The sequence below is a fragment of the Salmo salar genome, chromosome 24 (genome assembly GCF_965601325.2).
Source record: "Salmo salar chromosome 24, fSalSal1, whole genome shotgun sequence".
NCBI lineage: Eukaryota > Metazoa > Chordata > Actinopteri > Salmoniformes > Salmonidae > Salmo > Salmo salar.
Genome location: NC_138314.1, coordinates 20,161,626 through 20,181,493, shown reverse-complemented (window position 1 = coordinate 20,181,493; position 19,868 = coordinate 20,161,626). Strand labels below are relative to the sequence as shown.

General features: G+C 46.2%; 1 protein-coding gene across 3 annotated transcripts in view; it reads right to left on the bottom strand.

Annotated features, from left to right (window-relative positions):
* LOC106585320 (tetratricopeptide repeat protein 28) overlaps positions 1-19,868 on the bottom strand; it is a 463,550-nt gene that overhangs the window by 196,092 nt on the left and 247,590 nt on the right. For all 3 annotated transcript variants that reach the window (XM_082968562.1, XM_045706964.2, XM_045706965.2), the window contains 2 exons: positions 16,601-16,873; positions 14,118-14,248 (listed from right to left, as the gene is read on the bottom strand). In XM_082968562.1, the coding sequence (XP_082824688.1) occupies positions 14,118-14,248; positions 16,601-16,873 (404 nt within the window). The remainder of the gene's footprint in view (positions 1-14,117; positions 14,249-16,600; positions 16,874-19,868) is intronic.

Sequence of the window (19,868 nt, the reverse complement as noted above, 5' to 3'; positions counted from 1 at the left end):
CACTGTTCCTAGGCTGTCATTGAAAATAAGAATTTGTTCTTAACTGACTTGCCTAGTTAAATAAAGGTAAAAATGTTAAAAATAATAATAATAATCGTGTTCGTGAAAGACTTGTATACCACATAGGGCTCATAATAGTTTATAGGACAAGCTGTTTTTAGGGGGATCTGACAAACACTGCTGTAGCTCGGCCACCTTCCACCGCAGATGCGGAAGGCCGACATAGCAGATGCAGTGGATTGAGACACAGAACATGCAATATCTCTAGGTTCAACTGACACATTTTGATGGGGATGTTTTATTATGTTACTTAGGTGTGTCAATAGGTTGTTAAGGACTAAAGAAGGATTTTTAAGCCTTGGACAGTTGAGACATGGATTTGGCAAGACAAAATATTTAAGTGTCTTTGAACAGGGTATGGTAGTAGGTGCCAGGCATACCGATTTGTGTCAAGAACTGCAACGCTGCTGGGTTTGAGGCTGTTCTGAGGGCAAAATGGTGGTGGAGTGAAACAAAAAATGAAGAAGGTATTCCTAATGTTTGGTATACTCAGTGTACAGTTAACTATAGTATAAATACTGTAGTGAAAGAAAACTACAGTATATACTATAATGTTTTTGTTTTATTATCTTTGACATAGAAGTGGAGAAGGAAACCTACTGGAGAAATACTAAAAGAGCTGATTTTCCATAACCTGTACATAGGTAGGTAGGTAGGCAGGTAGCTACTGTAGGACTGGAGTCTGAATGGAGAGTTCAGAGCTTCTGCTCTTTTCTACTCAATATGGTCTATACTTGGTATGTAGGTTTCTCACTTATGGGTGGCACAAATTGGGATATGGGGGAGGGGAATGGGCAGGGTATATGGCAAATTCGATACTGTATTATTTACTTTAGTTTAAAAAAGTGTAGTGTTTTTGCGGACATTACTGTAGTATTTACTACATTGTTTTTTGAGGCTAATAGTGTAGTATTTACTATAGTATTCTACAGTACACTACAACATTCTATAGTAAGTAATACATGATCGAGGGTTACTACAGTGCGTAGTATAGTATTCTACAGCATACTACAGTTTACTCCTGAGTGGCGCAGCGGTATAAGGCACTGCATCTCAGTGCTAGAGGCGTCACTACAGACACCCTGGTTTGATTCCAGGCTGTATCACAACCGGCTGTGATTGGGAGTCCCATAGGGCGGCGCACAACTGGCCCAGCGTCGTCCGGGTTTGGCCGGTGTTGGCCGTCATTGTAAATAAGAATTTGTTCTTAACTGGCTTGCCGAGTTAAATAAAAAAGAAAATGTACTATAGAATTCTATAGTAAGTACTGTAGTGTTATATAGTAAACTGTAAACATGTGGCGGTCTATAAACAAAAGCTTCTCGCTAGGTGAACACAAACACACACAAACACACATGCATCTCACCCTCATGATGACTATGATAAGAGAGCCATATCAGTGGCTTCATCAGTACGGTGGACATTACTGCTACAAGCACAAACCAGCAATCCAAGGAGTCCCCGATCAATGAGTGTGTATGTGCACTTGTGGTGTGCGTGTGTGTTTGTGCGCGTGTGTGTAAATGATCTTCGTAATAGAGTGTGTGTTTGTAAGTGACCAGATTGCTGTGTGAGGCAGAGCAGAAGCCATTCCTGTAGGTTTCCCATCCCCTAATAAAATGCAGTACTTTCATTTCAATCACTTGGGGCCTCGTATTTTCTCTCCATTTTATTACCTTTTGTTAGCATTTTCCACACAGGCACCTTCCACCAAAACATCATCCAAGAGAGAGAGAGAGAGAGAGAGAGAGAGAGAGAGAGAGAGAGAGAGAGAGAGAGAGAGCGAGAAGAGAGAGAGAGAGAGAGAGAGAGCAAAAGAGAAGGGAGGGTTGGTTTGAATACCGTGCCACAGAGCCAGGAATACTGATACAGCTGTAGCTGGGGACAAAAACTAAAGAGACGGAAAGAGAGAGGGAGAGAGGGAGAGAGAGAGAGAGAGAGGAGAGAGAGAGAGAGAGAAAAGAAACGAGTTGAAGGAGTTGGTGTGTATACAGTGAGAGCTGTACAGGGTGGTGAAGGCTGCCATAGAGAGAGAGAGAGAGAGAGAGAGAGAGAGAGAGAGAGAGAGAGAGAGAGAGAGAGAGAGAGAGAGAGAGAGAGAGAGAGAGAGAGAGAGAGAGAGAGAGAGAGAGAGAGAGAGAGAGAGAGAGATGGTGTGTATACAGTGAGAGCTGTACAGGGTGGTGAAGGCTGCCATAGAGAGAGAGAGAGAGAGAGAGAGAGAGAGAGAGAGAGAGAGAGAGAGAGAGATGGTGTGTATACAGTGAGAGCTGTACAGGGTGGTGAAGGCTGCCATAGAGAGAGAGAGAGAGAGAGAGAGAGAGAGAGAGAGGAGAGAGAGAGAGAGAGAGAGAGAGAGAGAGGTGGTGTGTATACAGTGAGAGCTGTACAGGGTGGTGAAGGCTGCCATAGAGAGAGAGAGAGAGAGAGAGAGAGAGAGAGAGAGAGAGAGAGAGAGAGAGAGATGGTGTGTATACAGTGAGAGCTGTACAGGGTGGTGAAGGCTGCCATAGAGAGAGAGAGAGAGAGAGAGAGAGAGAGAGAGAGAGAGAGAGAGAGAGAGAGAGAGAGAGAGAGAGAGAGAGTGGTGTGTATACAGTGAGAGCTGTACAGGGTGGTGAAGGCTGCCATGAGAGAGAGAGAGAGAGAGAGATGGTGTGTATACAGTGAGAGCTGTACAGGGTGGTGAAGGCTGCCATAGCCAAATCGTGGAACAGCAATTCCTCTCTTTGTTTTATGTCAGGTAGTCTTGCAAAAGACCATTTCCTCACCCAGCAAAAATGCAGTCTCCCCCGTCCCTCAGTGTGCAGCAGCTATATATAATGCACACATCAAACGCTCCGAGCTTCTCTGACCTCTCTTTCTGGTAGCCCTGCGGCTTCCTCATACTACAGGAGTGTGTTCCACACAGGACCTATCACACACACACACACACACACACACACACACACACACACACACACTTCACGTCCACCGAACCTTCTGAATTCCACTAACTCTCTGAGGGGAAACTCATCACATACTAACAGAAAGAGGAGGAGAGCAACAGAGCACTGAGCTTGGAGAAAACCTTGAAGATGTACAGCGAGAGAAGGGGAAGGGGTGGATAGGAGGGATGGCCATTAGCCTATACTGTATCTAGTTTCAGAGAAGAAGAGGGAGCAGAGGAGGAAGTCCATATATATCAGCAGTGAGAAGAGAAACTCCCTCCTTTGTCTGCAGCCCTGCTATCTGGACTCTGTCCACCGTGCTGTGTTTCTCTAACATATTAACCTTATCACTGGCACAGCCTGGTCATTTCAAAGCCAGTTGAGTGCCTTTATGCATCACTATATTGAATGTCTCAAAAGGCACCACGGTTGTTGCAGGACTGGGACCAGTTTTTGGCCACATCTAGAATCGATAACCATTTACACACAGTCACAGTGACTAATCAAGGCCAGTAATTGTTCCAATAAGTACAATCAGGGCAAGACTTGAGCAGTGCCCAGAGAATACGGCTGCTTTTTTGCTTTGGCTGTCCCTGACCTCTGACCCTAGCTCTTAATCACCAATCACCATGCAGCTTTCAGCCTGTATTACCGGACCAAGAATACATACAGAAAGTATTCACACCCTTAGATTTTTTTCCACATTTTGTTGAGTTACAAAGTGGGATTAAACTGGATTCAATTGTACTTTTTTGTCAACGATCTACACAAAAAACTCTGTAATGTCAACAATATATTTTGATTAGATAAGTATTCAACCCCCTGAGTCAATACATGTTAGAATCACCTTTGGAAGTGATTACAGCAGTGAGTCTTTCTGGGTAAGTCGTATAAGAGCTTTCCACACCTGGATTGTACAATCTTTTCCCATTAATCTTTTCAAAATTCTTCAGGTTCTGTCAAGTTGGTTGTTGATCATTGCTAGACAGCCATTTTCAAGTCTGCCGTAGATTTTCAAGCCGATTTAAGTCAAAACTGTAACAAGACCACTAAGGACCATTCAACGTCGTCTTGGTAAGCAACTCCAGTGTATATTTGGCCTTGTGGTTTAGGTTATATGAAGAGTGGTACTCAGTGTGTTGGATTTGGCCCAAACATTACACTTTGTATAACACATTTGTTGCAGTATTACTTTAGTGCCTTATTGCAAACAGGATGCATGTTTTGGAATATTTGTATTCTGTACAGGCTTTCTTCTTTTCACTGTCCTTCATGTTAGTATAGTGGAGTAACTACAATGTTGTTGATCCATCCTCAGTTAGCTCCTATTACAGCCATTAAACTCTGTTAGCTGCTGCATTTATGGTTGAATCTATGCTTGAAATTCACTGCTCGACTGAGGGACCTTACAGATAATTGTGTGTGTGGGGTACAGAGATGGGGTAGTCATTTAAAAATCATGTTAAACACCATTATTGCACACAAAGTGAGTCCATGCAACTTATTATGTGACTTGTTAAGCACATTTTTACTCCTGAACTTATTTAGGCTTGCCATAACAAAAGGCTATGAATACTTATTCAAGACATTTCAGCTTTTCATTTATAATTCATTTGAAAACATTTCTAAAAACATAATTCCACTTTGACACTATGGGGTTTTGTGTGTAGGCCAGTGACACAACATTTCAATGTAAACCATTTTAAATTCAGCCTGTAACACAACAAAACGTGAGAAAAGTCCAAACTGGCAGTTCGGAATATGTTTTCTATCTGGTTGGTTAAGGGCAGTAGTAGTATGCATTACATCTCAGCATCTCCCTTATCACAGCAGTGCTGGTGACATGATTAATAGATATAGTCTTGTTACGCCGGTCAGATCAATTCTCTCCAGTCCAGTGATATGGGTCTCTGTGTTAGTGAGTATCCAAGGAGCCATTTTACACTGCTGGGCTAGAAATAGGTCTTACACAAACTAAATCAAACCTGTCCCTCTCCCCTGAGACAACTATAAAAAGAGTACACACACATCTCTGCACACATACTCACTAACACACATACAGTACACACACATACACACTCATATGCTCCCCTCCCTCCCTCCCTCCCATTATACCTCCCCCTCTGTCTCTCCCTCTCTCCCTTTCCCCGTCTCCTCCCCCTCCCCTACTTCTCTCTTCCCCTCTCCTCTTTCTCCTTCATTAAAATGGACTTCCTAAAGCCTCCATTCGTCTTGCTGACAGCTCCACTATCGATCGGCCTGGAGCGAGAGGATGCAGTTCCAGGGCTTTAAATGGCTCTTTGGTCAGCCTGGAAGAGGGCTGGACCTTGGCCGGAGGGGGAAAGGGCGCGGGGGAGGAGGAGCGGAGGGGCGAGCTGGAGAAAACAACCGTGTTCCCACATCAGCTATACACCTTAGGGTGGGAGGTCTCCCATCACCCTGTACTCTACTGTAGATACCTGCTTCACTTTGACAGCCCTTAAGTCTTCTTGTACTGTACCTGACCACTCAAAATGAACCTGTTGCATCAGCATAAGGTTTGGATATCATGACCCTATACATTTGACATATTGCTGAAGAGGCCAAGAGAGCGAGGGGTGATCACACGGTTAACAAGTATGACTCCAGTATGAATCCCTTCTAATCACTGCAGAGGATCAGCTAGGTACAGCGTTGTAGGGCCAGGAGATTAGGAAACCTCTTAGGACTTGTTCCAGTGGGTCACAGTGAAGTGGCACCCCTACAAGCCCCTGGAATTCATGCTTTAATACGCCCCAAAGAATGTGGGCCCAGAAAGTCTGGCAGACTGTAGAAACCACGCTGAGAACATAAGCAACACATGGGAGAGCAGGTTTCAATTGGCCACGCTGACGCACAATTCTTTTCCATCAAACCCATCTGAAGTAACTTTCTGCCGGCTGGCGTCTTCAATGGGCCTCCAGCTCTTATCGTCAGCTGGTATCGAGGGAAGATGAGTTGGCACTTTCCTCCTTGATCCCTCCCTCCGCGTGACAGCAAATTCCTCTGCCAAGATTGATGATTGGAAGTTCGATTTTCCTAATGATTAAAATATCTGCTGTGCAGTCGCTGCCGTGTCGAGGAAGCCCCACAGAGAGTGAGTTTCACCCCCCTCCCCCATCACCCTGATGAGCACCACGTGTGTGTCAGGGACTGTCATCTAGAATCATAGAGCGCAGAACAACAACGCCAGTCAGCAGGAGGGAGTCTCCCATGACACTGTCTATTTGTTCTCTAATCTGTGCCTCTGAATTGTCATTGATTGCAGCAGCTAGGGAGAAAAAATAGACAAGGTGTAATATTCAAGACAAATTACTCCACTTCCCAGTTGCGAGGAGCAGTTCCATCTACATAAAGCCAGACAGCGCTTAGAGACAGACACCGTTAGAGTGGGTATTAACCAACAGCGCTTTGACCCCCACGTATCGACGCTGAGACGCAGCCTCTATATGTACTAACCTGATGTGTATCAGCTCATTCAAACAGCACGGCTATATACAGCACATAACCATTTAGTAGTGGAATGCACTGGTGCTTTCTAGGGGGACACCATAACGCAGAGAGAGGCTCTGAGGCTCCATCACCTGGAGTGAGAAAAGAGACGGACGGATGGAGACAGGGAGGAAAGGACAGAAAAGGAAATAGAGGGGGGGTAGGCTGAAGGAGATGTGAGGTAGCATGAGGGTGGGAGTGTGGGAAAGACAAAGGGAGGGTGAAGTAGTGAAAAAAAAGAGGGAATGAGAGGGTACTGGAGGGGGAAGAGAGGACGAGCAGAGGAGAGGGAGGGATGAGGCTGCAGAGAGGCAGAGAGCAGTAGTCGATATAAAGCCACTCATTCATCTGCCTGACAGCACTCCAAGTGCCCCACTGGAGGAGACGTGCTGCGTCACCTACAATGCAGCAAATACAGAGCACACACACACACACACACACACACACACACACACACACACACACACACACACACACAAATACACATTTACAACTCTCCACCTTTACAGCACACATACACACACACACAGGACACACACGCTCACACTCACACACAGTACTTTCCAGGGAGCCTGCTCCAAGTCTACGTTCTGGGTCAATAGTACCTTGTGGGGTGGGGCAAAATCAGTAAATACACCATTACAGCGTAACCTGCTCACTCTCACACACAACACAGCCGCAGGCCATAACCACACACATACACACACACTGCTGATTAGATAAGGCTGTGTGCTGCAACAATAAAACGAAGAGCAATACATCCCCAGTAGCAGTCTGAAGCTAGATGGTTCATGCCAACCTGCCTGCACTGAGGACAACGGGAGAAATCACATGACAATCCAACATTCATTCACCTCCACAATCCATACAAACCACATCCCTACAGTCCATTTAGTGACTGCTGTTGTGAGATACTCCACTGTCTGATGCTGAGGATTACAGCCTTTATGCTCATCTTTTTGTTTAGCTAATGATCACACACACAGCCCTGTTTCCCTCTCCGCACTGGTCACGGCCCATTGGCTGTTCTCAGCTGTACATCTCCCATGATTCACGTCTAAGTGCGTCGGTGTAGAGCAGTTCTGACTCACTGGGCCGAGGAGAGGAGAGCAGAGACAGGCTGGCTGTGTGTCATTACAGCACACCAGGATAGATGGACCACATGCAGGCTACAGTGGCTTCAAATACAGTACATTCACCAGGGGCTGAGCCCTAGCACAATGAGACTGGAGGAAACAGACACTTATGTGGAGCTAGGCTAATGTCTGAGGTGGTGTAGTCTTGCTAGACCCATACATAGGGACTGTGGGTCTGGGCTGCTCTATGACGTCTGTGGATACAGGGGGAAAGACGGGTACTTGCACTAACTTGATTTGTCACCCTTTTGCCCAATCCCCTCCCCCTTCTCCCCAAGCTGGGCCAACTCTATAAATGAACCCCCTAATCATCCCCAAATCCTCCTTTTCAATCAGCAGAGAAGGGAAGGGGGAGCGAGGCATGACAGGGAGAGGAGAAGGGACATGGGTGCCAGGCCCTCCCCCTGCCTCCCCCTATTAGAGCAGGCCCCATAAAGGCAGCTGAGGCACCAGTGCCCCTAATGATTCCATAATTATCCCCGTCCTCAGCTGCAGCGCTGATAAACACTGACTAACCCTGACCCCAGGAACACCCACCAGGCCCACCCCTCCACACACACACCTCCCATTAACAGGCCCCTCTCTCCCCTCTCCTCTCCCCTCTCTCCTCTCTCCCCTCTCCCTCTCTCTCTCTCTCCCTCTCCTCCCCTCTCCCCTCTCCCCTCTTCCTCTCCTCTCTCCCCTCTCCTCTCCTCTCTCCCCTCTCCTCACCCCTCTCCTCTCTCCCCTCTCCTCTCTCCCCTCTCCTCTCCCCTCTCTCCTCTCCCTCCCCTCTCCTCTCCTCTCTCCCCTCTCCTCTCTCCCCTCTCCCCCTCTTCTCTCCTCTCTCCCCTCTCCTCTCCTCTCTCCCCTCTCCTCACCCCCTCTCCTCTCTCCCTCTCCCCTCTCTCTCCCCTCTCCCCTCCTCACCCCTCTCCTCTCTCCTCTCTCCCCTCTCCTCTCCCCTCTCCTCACTCCTCTCTCCTCTCCCCTCTCCTCTCCCCTCTCCTCTCCCCTCTCCTTTCTCCCCTCTCCTCTCTCCCCTCTCCTCTCCCCTCTCCTCACTCCTCTCTCCTCTCCCCTCTCCTCACCCCTCTCCTCTCCCCTCTCCTCTCCCCTCTCCTTTCTCCCCTCTCCTTTCTCTCCTCTCCCCTCTCCTCTCCCCCTCTCCTCTCCCCTCTCCTTTCTCCCCTCTCCTCTCTCCTCTTCCATAACCCTTCCCTAAATTCCCCATTAAGCCAGCTGGACAGTGGGAGGGCATAGATGATCCATGTCACCTAGAGAGTAATGGGTTAAGTTAGTTTGTAGGAATTCCTTTTAGCAGATCAAGCAAAGGAAAAGACAAAGAGTAGACAAACAGGCAGATAGAGGTGGGAGGAGTTCTATAGGGAGACAGTTAGAAACTGTAGACCCCAATGGAAAACAAAACATTGCTCTCCCCTACCTAACCTCTTTTGCTGTGTTTATGATTTCCATTGCCGTTGGGGGAGCCAGCAGCAGAGCAGCAGCATAATCTCGTTTTAACATCACAGGGTAACGTAATTACAGAGTGTACCATCGCCAGCCCGCCTCAGTTTCTCCTAAATACTCACACCCCAAATTAGGGGTTACCTCGCTCAAGCCAACACTACTATTTAAGACTAGGACGTCACATGCAAACACAGGAGAGGAGAGGAGAGGAGAGGAGAGGGAGAGGGAGAGGAGAGGGAGAGGAGAGGAGAGGAGAGGAGAGGAGAGGAGAGGAGAGAGAGGAGAGGAGAGGAGAGGAGAGGAGAGGAGAGTTTTACCATCAGAGTGTGTCAGGAGAATAACATGAAGCTGTTCAGTTAGACAGTTGCTATGAAGAGACAGAGTAGACAAGGTGGGGCCACATTAACCTACTGTATGGAAGGACTTGGCAGGGCCACATATGGCTGGATGGAGGAGAGAGTGTGTTTATGTTATATCTCCAGAATACCTGACAGCTGAAAATCTGCTAAAGATATTTCCAAAGGCTGCGAGTTAAGAAAAACACAAACTCTGTGGTCAGTGTAACCTCACTGGCTTGCACTACAGCTCAGAGCGAGTCACGGTCGCGGATGACAAAACGCTGCACTCCAGGAGCCATTTCCAGGTTCCCCCTCTCCTCTCACTGAGAACACTAGCAGCTTTCCCCCTCGCCTTTTAAACCGCCCATCCCTCTCTGTTTCCTTCCATTTCTCTGCCCCTCTCTAACACAACCACACAGTACATCCACAAAGCCAATTATACCATAATTCCCTTCAAGATTTTCCATCTTAAAGAGCAGTAATCATTTCAAAATATAGGAAAGCTGTACAAGCTTGCAGACAACAGGGACTTTGGTCACAATCATACGGTAGAGTAAGTGGAAAGTGAATAAGTCATAATGGCTGGCACAGTGGTCAGAAGCATTATGTAGGATTAAGGCCAGTGACCAGGTAGTAGACATGAGGACCATCAGTCTGGCAGCAGCAGCAGCGTCTGGTCAGGGCAGAGCATTAGGAGATGAAAGAGAGGTGGTGCGCTACTCTACTGATAAAAACAGGATCCAATTACTGCTAGTGATTTATGGAGAAGCTCTCAGGAACATCTCTGTCTTCTGTCTCTCTCTGCTGCCCCATCACAGCCACAGCCAGGCTGCATGACACTGCATTGTACTGGGTAAAGGCTAGTAGTAGTAGTACTATAGCAATACTGGAGTAATACAGTAGAATAGCAGTATCATGTGTATGTGAGAAAACCACCTACTATGGGGAACACTACCTGCACTGGGGTAAAGTAAAGAGTATAATTACTAATACAATACTTACTCAGAGGGCTATGTGTTTCAGAATACAGAAATCTTCCACATATGATGCTCATACTGTATGATGTAAAATGCATCATATGTGGATGATTTCAGGTGCATTTGTTATAGTTTCTGTTTGAAGGAAATCAGCATCCAGCATCGTGGTCAAACATGTTTTGGGTACATACTCTGCTGTTCTACCGCACGCGCAATGACGTCTGAGGGGAAGAAATGGGTTTTATTGTAGTATTGACGTGGCAGTTTCACCGCTATGGATTGCAGCTTTAAATACACCTCACCCTAACACTGCTGTAACTTAACCTGTGTGCATGACAGGCATAGGTATAGGCCTACTGATGGCTGTGGTCTCATACTGACACCTCTGGGTCTATCTATCTGGAGGTATTTGTGTGAGAAATGTGAGGGAGCCTCTGGCTGTTAGCTGTAGCTTTGCCCTTCGCCTTTTAAACCACCCATCCCATTCTCTCTTTCCTTTCATTTCTCTCCCCCTCTCTAACACAACCCCCACAGTACATCCACATACCACAATTCCCTTCAAGATGTTCCATCTTTCCCATCTTTAAGAGCAGTAAACTGGAGTGTTTAAACGTCTCCTGATATCTGGGAAAACAAACAGTTGAAGCGGCCGGGGATGATAAGAGACTGGGGAAGCAGGGAGGGATGGGGGAAGCAGGGAGGGATGGGGAAAGCAGGGAGGGATGGGGAAAGCAGGGAGGAATAGGGGAAGCAGGGAGGGATGGGGAAGCAGGGTGGAATGGGGAAGCAGGGGGGATGGGGGAAGCAGGGAGGGATTGGGGGAAGCAGGGGGAAATGGGGGAAGTAGGGAGGGATGGGGGAAGAAGGGCGGGATGGGGGAAGCAGGGGAGTACGGGGGGAACCATGGAGGGAGGGGAAGCAGGGAGGGATGGGGGGAAGCAGGGTTGTATGGGGGGAAGCAGGGGAATTCTTCTCTCTGAGCTGGGTGATGGGAACTGTGCAAGAACAAATTCCTGTCACCCCCCACAAACACCACAGAGGTCAGGCAAGGTCAGAGGTCAGAAAGAGAGAGAGAGAAAGACAGAGACAGACAGAGAGAAAGAAACTTGCCCATTTTCTCACTCTCTGGCCCTCCCTCCTCCTCTGTCTACCTTCCCTCATGCTCTACCTCTATTTTTTTTCTCTCTCCCTCATCTGTTGTTTTTTCTTCCTCCCTCATCTGTTGTTTTTTCTCTCTCCCTCATCTGTTGTTTTTTCTCTCTCCCTCATCTGTTGTTTTTTCTTCCTCCCTCATCTGTTGTTTTTTCTCTCTCCCTCATCTGTTGTTTTTTTCTTCCTCCCTCATCTGTTGTTTTTTCTTCCTCCCTCATCTGTTGTTTTTTCTTCCTCCCTCATCTGTTGTTTTTTCTCTCTCCCTCATCTGTTGTTTTTTCTTCCTCCCTCATCTGTTGTTTTTTTCTTCCTCCCTCATCTGTTGTTTTTTCTTCCTCCCTCATCTGTTGTTTTTTCTCTCTCCCTCATCTGTTGTTTTTCTCTCTCCCTCATCTGTTGTTTTTTCTCTCTCCCTCATCTGTTGTTTTTTCTCTCTCCCTCATCTGTTGTTTTTTCTCTCTCCCTCATCTGTTGTTTTTTCTTCCTCCCTCATCTGTTGTTTTTTCTCTCTCCCTCATCTGTTGTTTTTTCTCTCTCCCTCATCTGTTGTTTTTTCTCTCTCCCTCATCTGTTGTTTTTTCTCTCTCCCTCATCTGTTGTTTTTTCTTTCTCCCTCATCTGTTGTTTTTTCTCTCTCCCTCATCTGTTGTTTTTTCTCTCTCCCTCATCTGTTGTTTTTTCTCTCTCCCTCATCTGTTGTTTTTTTTCTCTCTCCCTCATCTGTTGTTTTTTCTTTCTCCCTCATCTGTTGTTTTTTCTCTCTCCCTCATTTGTTGTTTTCTCTCTCTCTCCCTCATCTGTTGTTTTTTCTTTCTCCCTCATCTGTTGTTTTTTCTTCCTCCCTCATCTGTTGTTTTTTCTCCCTCCCTCATCTGTTGTTTTTTTCTCCCTCGTCCTTCTGTTTTTGTCTTTCTCCCTCATCTGTTGTTTTTTCTCTCTCCCTCATCATCTTCTGGAGGGAGATCTGACCGAACAAGAGCCATGGAACGGTGATGTCCCATTAGACACCTGGCGCGCTAGTTCATGTTGGGTACCCTCGTTCCAATACGTTATAAAAGAGTATGCATTCGTCCACCTTGAATATTATTCATGTTCTGGTTAAAAAAGGCCCTAATGATTTATGCTATACAACGTTTGACATGTTTGAACGAACGGAAATATATTTTTTCCCCTCGTTCATGACGAGAAGTCCGGCTGGCTTACATCATGTGCTAACGAGACGGAGATTTTTGGACATAAATGATGAGCTTTTTTGAACAAAACTACATTCGTTATGGACCTGTGATACCTGGAAGTGACATCTGATGAAGAGAATCAAAGGTAATGGATTATTTACATAGTATTTTCGATTTTAGATCTCCCCAACATGACGTCTAGTCTGTATCGCAACGCGTATTTTTCTGGGCGCAGTGCTCAGATTATTGCAAAGTGTGATTTCCCAGTAAGGTTATTTTTAAATCTGGCAAGTTGATTGCGTTCAAGAGATGTAAATCTATAATTCTTTAAATGACAATATAATATTTTACAAATGTTTTCTAATTTTAATTATTTAATTTCTGACGCTGACTTGACTGCCGGTTATTGGAGGGAAACGATTTCCTCAACATCAATGCCATAGTAAAACGCTGTTTTTGGATATAAAAATGAACTTGATAGAACTAAAAATGCATGCATTGTCTAACATAATGTCCTAGGAGTGTCATCTGATGGAGATTGTAAAAGGTTAGTGCATCATTTTAGCTGGTTTTATGGTTTTGGTGACCCTGTCTTTGACTTGACAAAACATTACACACAACTCTTGTAAATGTACTGTCCTAACATACTCTAAATTTATGCTTTCGCCGTAAAACCTTTTTGAAATCGTAAAACGTGGTTAGATTAAGGAGATGTTTATCTTTCAAATGGTGTAACATAGTTGTATTTTTGAAAAATTTGAATTTTGACATTTATTTGGATTCAAATTTGCCGCTCTTGAAATGCACCTGCTGTTGATGGAGTGCACCACGGGTGGCACGCTAGCGTCCCACCTAGCCCCAAGAGGTTAAGTAGCATACATTGCCAAAACCCCAGTTTTACTGAAACATGAACAGGATAAATATATGCATAATATCTGCATAAATGTTTTGCATTGATAACGAGGAGCACAAGCTGTTACTTAAGACCCTCCCATTGGTCTCTCCACATATCTCTCCCTCGCCTCGTCACCTTCATTTGTTCTCCTAACCCACTTCCCATCCCTCTCTCTCTCTCTCTGATGGGAGAACCAGCAGCAGAGCATTCCTGCCTTTCTGTCTTACCCTTGATTCACCCTCTGAACAACCAAGACAGAGGACAGGAAAGCTGCAGGACACACCACTATTACAACCACTAACGGAAGCAGAGAAAAGACACCAGCCATCCATTCCCCACATGCCCTCACCCCTCCTTCTATTGCAGAAGATAACCTAAAACTACATGATGGATTTACCTTACATACTACCACCTGGAAAAGATCAGCAAAAACTCCCAGGAGTATTAGGTAGAGGACACAGTGGGCTGTGGGCCCTGTGTGTCTCAGTCGCTTACCTCCCTGTCCTTGAGCTTCATGGCCAGGACCAGCTGGTGGCGATGGTTAGTCAGGGCCTCGCGGTAGTTCCCCTTGGAGAAGAATGCTGAGCCCAGGTTACCATGGGCACGACATTCACCTGTTTGGTCACCTGGAGATGAGGAGAGCAGAGAGAAGAGAGGACAAGTAAGGGAAGGTCACTCCAGAACAGGATAGAAAAGGACAGAAAACAATGTACTCTATACAATTCATCTGAGATCATAATCAATACCTTTTAACTTCCAATACAATCATCTGTATCCTTGTTTGTTTACCACTCAGGTTACAGTGAGGGAAAAAAGTATTTGATCTCCTGCTGATTTTTTACGTTTGCCCACTGGACAAAGAAATGATCAGTCTATAATTTTAATAGTAGGTTTATTTGAACAGTGAGAGACAGAATAACAACAAAAATATCCAGAAAAACGCATGTCAAAAATGTTATAAATTGATTTGCATTTTAATGAGGGAAATAAGAATTTGACCCCCTCTCAATCAGAACGATTTCTGGCTCCCAGGTGTCTTTTATACAGGTAACGAGCTGAGATTAGGAGCACACTCTTAAAGGGAGTGCTCCTAATCTCAGCTTGTTACCTGTATAAAAGACACCTGTCCACAGAAGCAAGCAATCAATCAATCAATCAATCAGATTCCAAACTCTCCACCATGGCCAAGACCAAAGAGCTCTCCAAGGATGTCAGGGACAAGATTGTAGATCTACACAAGGCTGGAATGGGCTACAAGACCCTCGCCAAGCAGCTTGGTGAGAAGGTGACAACAGTTGGTGCAATTATTTGCAAATGGAAGAAACACAAAAGAACTGTCAATCTCCCTTGGCCTGGGGCTCCATGCAAGATCTCAACTCGTAGATTTGCAATGATCATGAAAACGGTGAGGAATCAACCCTACACGGGAGGATCTTGTCAATGATCTCAAGGCAGCTAGGACCATAGTCACCAAGAAAACAATTGGTAACACACTACGCCGTGAAGGACTGAAATCCTGCAGCGCCCGCAAGGTCCCCCTGCTCAAGAAAGCACATATACATGCCTGTCTGAAGTTTGCCAGTGAACATCTGAATGATTCAGAGGACAACTGGGTGAAAGTGTTGCGGTCAGATGAGACCAAAATGGAGCTCTTTGGCATCAACTCAACTCGCCGTGTTTGGAGGAGGAGGAATGCTGCCTATGACCCCAAGAACACCATCCCCACCGTCAAACATGGAGGTGGAAACATTGTGCTTTGGGGGTGTTTTTCTGCTAAGGGGACAGGACAACTTCACTGCATCAAAGGGACGATGGACGGGGCCATGTACCGTCAAATCTTGGGTGAGAACCTCCTTCCCTCAGCCAGGGCATTGAAAATGGATCGTGGATGGGTATTCCAGCATGACAATGACCCAAAACACACGGCCAAGGCAACAAAGGAGTGGCTCAAGAAGAAGCACATTAAGGTCCTGGAGTGGCCTAGCCAGTCTCCAGACCTTAATCCCATAGAAAATCTGTGGAGGGAGCTGAAGGTTCGAGTTGCCAAACATCAGCCTCGAAACCTTAATGACTTGGAGAAGATCTGCAAAGAGGAGTGGGACAAAATCCCTCCTGAGATGTGTGCAAACCTGGTGGCCAACTACAAGAAACGTCTGACCTCTGTGATTGCCAACAAGGGTTTTGCCACCAAGTACTAAGTCATGTTTTGCAGAGGGGTCAAATACTTATTCCCTCATTAAAATGCAAATCATTTTATAACATTTTTGACATGCGTTTTTCTGGATTTTTTTGTTGTTATTCTGTCTCTCACTGTTCAAATAAACCTACCATTAAAATTATAGACTGATCATTTCTTTGTCAGTGGGCAAACGTACAAAATCAGCAGGGGATCAAATATTTTTTTCCCTCACTGTATATACAGTACAACGGGAAAGTCACAACTAAATGTGCTGTCATTCAGTGTAGGGTGGGTCTTCACAGGGCAGTCCCGATCCTCTACCATCTTAGAGCAGTGATGCAGTGATGCGATGGAGCTCCTTGACACTGACATCCCATTATGTCCTTAAATGGAGCGCTGGGCATTCTAAGCTGCTGTACAGACAAAGCTCCACAGTAGAGGGAGCAGCTAACTGACTAACAGACAGACTACAGGTAGACCTGCTAGACCTGATCTCCAGGCCCCAGTGGGATGAGGGAGAGGCCTTATTATATCTGACAGACAGGCCCCCCAGACAGGGCCAGAGCCAGGCACTCTACCTGATAACCACAGTGCTCTGCACCACTCCAGACCCTTTCTCATGCTGCTCTGCTCTGCCCACTCATGTGTCAAACTGTGTGGGGCCAGGAGAGTCCAGCCAATCTGGGCTTCCTCACACACAGAAACTCAGGGACAGATATGCTGTAGTTAGAGGCACCCACATACACACAGATAACAACAGACATACACACACACATAAACACACACTCTTGTCTCTTACCTAGTGTTTTGGAGACCTCCAGGTCTTGCTGCATGTATCCGGTGCTCTTCTCGGTATTGCCCAGGGACCAGTGGGCACTGCTGAGCGCTGAGAAGACGGAGCCGCGCAGCTTGAGGCTGCAGGTGCCGATCTTTAATGCGGACTCCAGTACCACCACGGAGGCGGTATGGTGGGCCGCTGTCAGCAGCTCTTGACCAATCACTGACACCACCACGAACGGACTCTTGTCCAGTTTCATCTTCTGCAGCTGCTGGTAGGTGGGTTCCAGTGACTCTGTGTGGAGGGAGGGGGGGGGGTCATGATGAGAAGAACTGGACTCATTCAGATAGCTTTTTTGCATTCCTTTCAGTTTCATGGAATACACAAGGTGTTCCATAGCTCACCAACAATGACTGTATGCAGCTTGGGTAAATGACTGCACATTAGCCATGTTGATTTGTTCACCTGAGTATGTTTCAAGATAAATCTCAATAGCTCCATCTGAACTCATCCCAGTCCTAGTGCATCTAATGTGTTTTAGGGAGAGCAATCAATGTGTCTTTTATCGAGCGTGTCTGACTGATGTCCTTAGAACATGGATTTCACTGACAACATCACAACAAGACAAGCAAATGAATACACCATTGACAGGTTTAACTATTATAGACAATTTAATCTCGGGAAAATTCAAACACCACTATATAAAAACGTTGTGTTTACACATCCTCTGACGCAGAGTGAAATTATACTGCTTTGAAATGATATTGCAGTTTGAGAGAGAAGAGAAGCCTGAGTGGATTTTGAGGGCCGCTGAGTGTTAAAAGTGATTGCGAACATGCTGCTGGTAACTCAGGGGACAGAGGCAGAGGAATGCGGAGAGGAGACACACGAGGTGACCTCTGGGAAGGCTGAAAATGCACACAATGACATAAATCAATGGTGGGCCACGTAGGCTTTTGGGATCCACAGCCCCTCTAGTTTACTGAGCCAGCCAGCCAGCCAGCCAGCCAGACAGCCAGACAGACAGACCGACAGCCCGCTGGCAGACTACAGCCTTGGCAGCAGACTGGGGCTGACAGGGGAACAGGGGTGACATCTTATGTATGTGTGAGTGTGTGTACTGTATGTGTGAGTGTGTGTACTGTATGTGTGAGTGTGTGTACTGTATGTGAGTGCAAGCGTGTGTATGTGAAGGGGGATGGGGCATAACTATACTCATGCCCCTTGTGCAAATATTGTGAGCAGAGTTCCAGTTAATTAGGTCAACTCCTCTCCCACAGAGGTTTTCTGTAGTACTGTACCTGCACAAGGCAGATCATGCCTGCAGTCAGGAGTACTATACATCTGTTACTATATCAGTAATACCCATGCACTTAAAGACCATGACACTCATCGGACAAATAACAAAATACACATGAACGCTACCTGAATATTCTGGTACCAAGCCACCCACTTGGAATCTAATATTCACCACACACACAATATGAAACACGTCTCCAGGCTCCACACAAGCCCTCAAAAATAGAATTGATGATGCTCTTTCAAGAGCATCACTTGTTTTCCAGCGGTTGGAAGAATGTAGCGCTGGCAGAGACGGCGTGTGCATATCATATCCATTCATAGCTGGTAATTGCATTTAAAGTGACACACAGAGTGGTGTCATAAATCAAACATTGAAATACCAGTAAAAAGTGTCACGGCTGCTGGATCCATAAACAGGTAGTTAGGGCAACGTCAGTGATAGCCCTGCACTGCAGTGTCTCACACACATCAGGAGGATGAGCAGGAACAAACACGCACGCACGCACGCACGCACGCACGCACGCACGCACGCACGCACGCACACACGCACACACACACACACACACACACACACACACACACACACACACACACACACACACACACACACACACACACACACACACACACACACACACTGCTTACGCCAAACCCTGACTCCGCCAGCAGCCATGACATCAGCATGATGAAACAGGAACTGGGATTTGCCGGACCAGGCAATGTTTTTCCACTCCTCAATTTTCAGTTTTGGTGATCACGTGCCCACTGAAACCGCTTCGTCCTGTTTTAGCTGATAGGAGTGGAACCCAGTGTGGTCGTCTGCTGCAATAGCCCATCCGGATCCGAGTTGTGCGTTCTGAGATGCCGTTCTGCACACCACTGTTGTGCTGCTCTGTTATTTGCCTGTTTGTGGGCCGCCTGTTATTTTGCACGATTCTTTCCATTCTCCTTCGACCTCTCATCAACGGACTGCCACTGACTGTATGTTTTTGGTTTGTTGCACCATTCTTGGTAAACCCTAGACACTGTTGTGCGTGAAAAGCCCAGGAGGCCAGCCGTTTCTGAGGTGCTGGAACCGGCGCGCCTGGCACCGACGATCATAACACGCTCAACGTCACTTAGGCCACTTGTTTTGCCCCGTCTAACATTCAATCGAACAGTACATGAACGCCTCGACGCCTCAATGCATATTGGGGTCAATGTGACACGTCATGCATTTTTTATGAAGTCTATTGTTATTATGTTCTAGAAAGTTGATTTCTTGTTATTTAATCATCAAACCACACATTTTTGAAGATTACGGTATATGGAAGGTCTGTATTTTTTCTCTTCAGTATAGCAAGCCATGGCCATGTGACTCACTGTCTGTAGGAGCGAACCATTTTCGTGAATGATGGTGATGTACCTAATAAACTGGCCTCTGAATGTATATCCTGTTTGGGATAGGGGGCAGTATTTTCACAGCCGGATAAAAAACGTACCTGATTTAATCTGGTTACTACTCCTGCCCAGAAACTAGAATATGCATATAATTAGTAGATTTGGATAAAAAACACTCTAAAGTTTCTAAAACTGTTTGAATGGTGTCTGTGAGTATAACAGAACTCATATGGCAGGCAAAAACCTGAGAAGATTCCATACAGGAAGTGCCCTGTCTGACCATTTCTTGTCCTTCTGTAGCCTCTCTATCAAAAATACAGCATCTCTGCTGTAACATGACATTTTATAAGGCTTCCATTGGCTCTAGGAAGCCGCCAGAAAGTGGAATGATAGCTCTGCAGTCTCTGGGCGAAAAACAGCAGGGGTTTTTGTGAGTGGTCCTTCTGAGGACAATGACACTGGCGCGTGCGTGCACGAGACGACTCCATTTTTTTCTTTCACTGTTTGAACAAAAACAACGTCTCCCGGTTGGAATATTATCGCTATTTTACGAGAAAAATAGCATAAACATTTATTTTAAACAGCGTTTGACATGCTTCGAAGTACG